The 3,529-nt window shown below is 39.0% G+C and overlaps 1 protein-coding gene across 2 annotated transcripts in view; it reads right to left on the reverse strand.

Moving 5' to 3' along the window:
* LOC107300087 (CD59 glycoprotein) overlaps positions 1-3,073 on the reverse strand; it is a 19,582-nt gene extending 16,509 nt beyond the window's left edge. The window contains exons 1-2 of one of the 2 annotated variants that reach the window (XM_029286936.1): positions 2,630-3,073; positions 1,532-1,627 (exon numbers count right to left, since the gene is read on the reverse strand). In XM_029286936.1, coding sequence (XP_029142769.1) covers positions 1,532-1,627; positions 2,630-2,693 — 160 coding nt within the window. In that variant the 5' untranslated portion in view covers positions 2,694-3,073. The remainder of the gene's footprint in view (positions 1-1,531; positions 1,628-2,629) is intronic. The other variant, XM_015829430.1, reaches the window with a different exon arrangement.
* Positions 3,074-3,529: the final 456 nt, after the last annotated feature.

Below are 3,529 nucleotides of genomic sequence, written 5' to 3' on the forward strand. Positions count from 1 at the left end.
ATAATAATAATAATAATAATAATAATAATAATAATAATAAAGTTGGAAGGGACCTTGGAGGTCATCAAGTCCAACCCCCTGCTCAGGCAGGTAACCCTATACCATTTCGGACAAATGGCTGTCCAGTTTCTTCTTAAAAACTTCCAGTGTTGGAGCATTCACCACTTCTGGAGGCAGGTTGTTCCACTGGTTAATTGTTGTAACTGTCAGGAAGTTTCTCCTTAGTTCTAGGTTGCTTCTCTCCTTGATTAGTTTCCATCCGTTGCTTCTTGTCCTGCCTTCAGGTGCCTTGGAAAATAGCTTGAGTCCCTCTTCTTTGTGGCAGCCCCTGAGATATTGTAACACTGCTATCATGTCCCGCCTCGTCCTTCTCTTCGTTAAACTAGACATACCCAATTCCAGCAACCGTTCCTTATATGTTTTAGCCTCCAGTCCCCTAATCATCTTTGTTGCTCTTCTCTGTACTCTTTCTAGAGTCTCAACATCTTTTTTACATCGCGGTGACCAAACTGGATGCAGTATTCCAAGTGTGGCCTTACCAAGGCATTGTAAAGTGGTATTAACACTTCACGTGATCTTGATTCTATCCCTCTGTTAATGCAGCCTAGCACTGTGTTGGCCTTTTTGGCAGCTGCAGCACACTGCTGGCTCATATTTAAGTGATTGTCCACTAGGACTCCGAGATCCTTCTCACAGTTACTACTATTGAGCAAGGTACTCCCTATACTATACCTGTACATTAGGTTTTTCTTGCCTAAATGTAGAAGAGCCACCTGGGAGGAGACTTTCAAGATGCTGATTGTCATGTATAAAAGCCCTATATGGCATATAGGCTAGTTATCTGTGGGATCCTCTCTTTCCTGTGGTTTCTGCCCATCCTGTAAGAACTGACAGAGTTGGCTTGCTGCAGATCCCATTGATTAAGCAATGCAATCAATCTTCAGAATTCTCTGTGGCACTTTCCTTCTGCAACATCCTCCCTGGAGATCTGTTTGATCTGCCATCTTACAGAGTTACCAGTACTTTTTTTAAAAGTGCTAAAAACATAGATCTTCCTCGTCCTAGAGGTAATGTGATGGTGTTGGGAGATGTCTTTGTTTTTATCTCTGCAAGTGGGGGAGAGAGCCAGTTTAATCTAGTGATTAAGGCATCAGGCTAGAAACAGGAGACTGTGAGTTCTAGTCCTACCTCAGGCACAAAGCCAGCTGTGTGATTTGGGGCCATTCATTCTTTTTCAGCCCTACAAAGGACGCAATGGCAAACTACTTCCAAAAATCTTTGCCAGGAAACTTCAGGGATTTGTCCAGGCAGTCACCAGAAGTAAAAAAAACCCCAAAACCTCAGAGGCACACATGCAAACAGTTTGATTGTTATTTCCTCCAGGTGAAACTCTACATTTAAATCTTATCCTGACTTCGTTTGTGCACATTAAGCTGCTCAGAATAATTAAAATCAATCTAAACATCATGTTAATAAATTTGTATATTTTGTCAGAAAATTAAATATAAATTAGATAAAGTTATATACTCACCATAATGTACTGTTATGCAAGTATTTTGGTCGACTGTGCAGGTCATAGTTTTGTTACACATAGCAGATTCACAATTGTAGCACACTAAAGCACTTCCTAAATAATCAAGGAAGAAAAGAAACTAAACAAAATGATCCCTTCTGAAACAGAATCCCCGTTAGAAAACAAATNGGACAAATGGCTGTCCAGTCTCTTCTTAAAAACTTCCAGTGTTGGAGCATTTACCGCTTCTGGAGGCAGGTTGTTCCACTGGTTAATTGTTCTCACTGTCAGGAAGTTTCTCCTTAGTTCTAGATTGCTTCTCTCCTTGATTAGTTTCCACCCGTTGCTTCTTGTCCTGCCTTCAGGCGCTTTGGAGAATAGCTTGACTTCCTCTTCTTTATGGCAACCCCTCAGATATTGGAACACTGCTATCATGTCCCCCCTCGTCCTTCTCTTCATTAAACTAGACATACCCAATTCCAGCAGCCGTTCCTTATATGCTTTAACCTCCAGTCCCCTAATCATCTTTGTTGCTCTTCTCTGTACTCTTTCTAAAGTCTCAACATCTTTTTTACATCGCGGTGACCAAAACTGGATGCAGTATTCCAAGTGTGGCCTTACCAAGGCATTGTAAAGTGGTATTAACACTTCACGTGATCTTGATTCTATCCCTCTGTTAATATTTACAACTATCATATCATCATTCACAGTTTCACAACTAGTCCCTGACAAGCGGAGTTCAGGTTTCAAAAAATCTTGCCAAGGAAACTGCATGGACTTGTTCATATAGTTGCCAGGAGTCAAAACTGACTCAAAGACACACACAAAAAGAAAAACAACAAAAGAGTTCCCTGAAACTGGATGTCTAGGATTGCCCCGACAATTTGCCTGGTTATAAAAGACAATTTCATACAATTCCAGCCAGGAATCTGTCATTCAAAGGGATATTATAATTTTTTCTATCATAAATTATATCATCCGTATAATTCCAAAGCATCAAGCTAAAACTCAGCCAGCCCTTGGAATGATGAACTACCTTCACCTCCCTCTTCTATTCTTCTGGTCCCTGCACTGTTATCATTCAGTTAGCATTTTCCATTGGGTTCACTTACTTACCTGAATGGAGGAACAAAGCCAGAACAAAGGCAGTAATGCCAGCAGTGACCAAAAGGGATTTCATCTTCTTTGTGTCTCCTATTCAACCTACATAATAAAAAAAATTGTTGTCCTATCAGATGTTCCAAAATAAATGCAATAATCTAAACTGAGCAACAATATTTGTATGCCAAGCCTTAACTTTCTATATTCCATGTCATTATGCCAGTCTTATATAAAAGTTTTATGAGTGCTAAGTAGGAATATATTTTTTTTCCGGGCAGATGACAGAATATTCATGAAAGGCAACATCATTCAGACCGAAGTAAAGATCTGTTAAATTACTGGCCTCTAAAGTGAAACCACTAAAATGAAATATCATTTCTACTAAACTTGAAAGCACTTTTAAATTGTATATCAAATAGTTGGAATTTACCATAATACAAAGGAAAATGCTTATGTACTCTACCCTCTACTCCATTTCACTGTGTCCTAAAGACACTCTTGCTGGAGAGCTCTCATTAGCTGTATTATTGAAATTGATTTTTCTGCACAATCACATGGGACTTTTGTCTCATAACACATCAGAATCCCAAATGAGTACAAGCGTTTTGTGAGCCCAACAGTACAAATGTCAATTAAATTGCACAAATAGTCACATCATTCCTATTGGCAGTAAATAGCATAATGCAAAGTGCAAAAAAGGAGTAAGAAAAGAAAAAAAACAAGAGAAAACAGCTAAAACTAGTTATCATCAACACTATTAACTACCGGTATACATTGCCATACATTTCCATCCTTTTTGCTACTACACCCATATATTGCTTCATACACTGCTTTTTCTTAAAACTTTTCACCTCTGTCTTGGTGGAAATACTAATTCCTTCCAGCCACAATATTGTCAATCCTCTTTATGCACAT

The sequence above is a fragment of the Protobothrops mucrosquamatus genome, unplaced genomic scaffold (assembly GCF_001527695.2).
Source record: "Protobothrops mucrosquamatus isolate PMUCROS unplaced genomic scaffold, P.Mucros_1.0 scaffold6101, whole genome shotgun sequence".
Taxonomy (NCBI): domain Eukaryota; kingdom Metazoa; phylum Chordata; class Lepidosauria; order Squamata; family Viperidae; genus Protobothrops; species Protobothrops mucrosquamatus.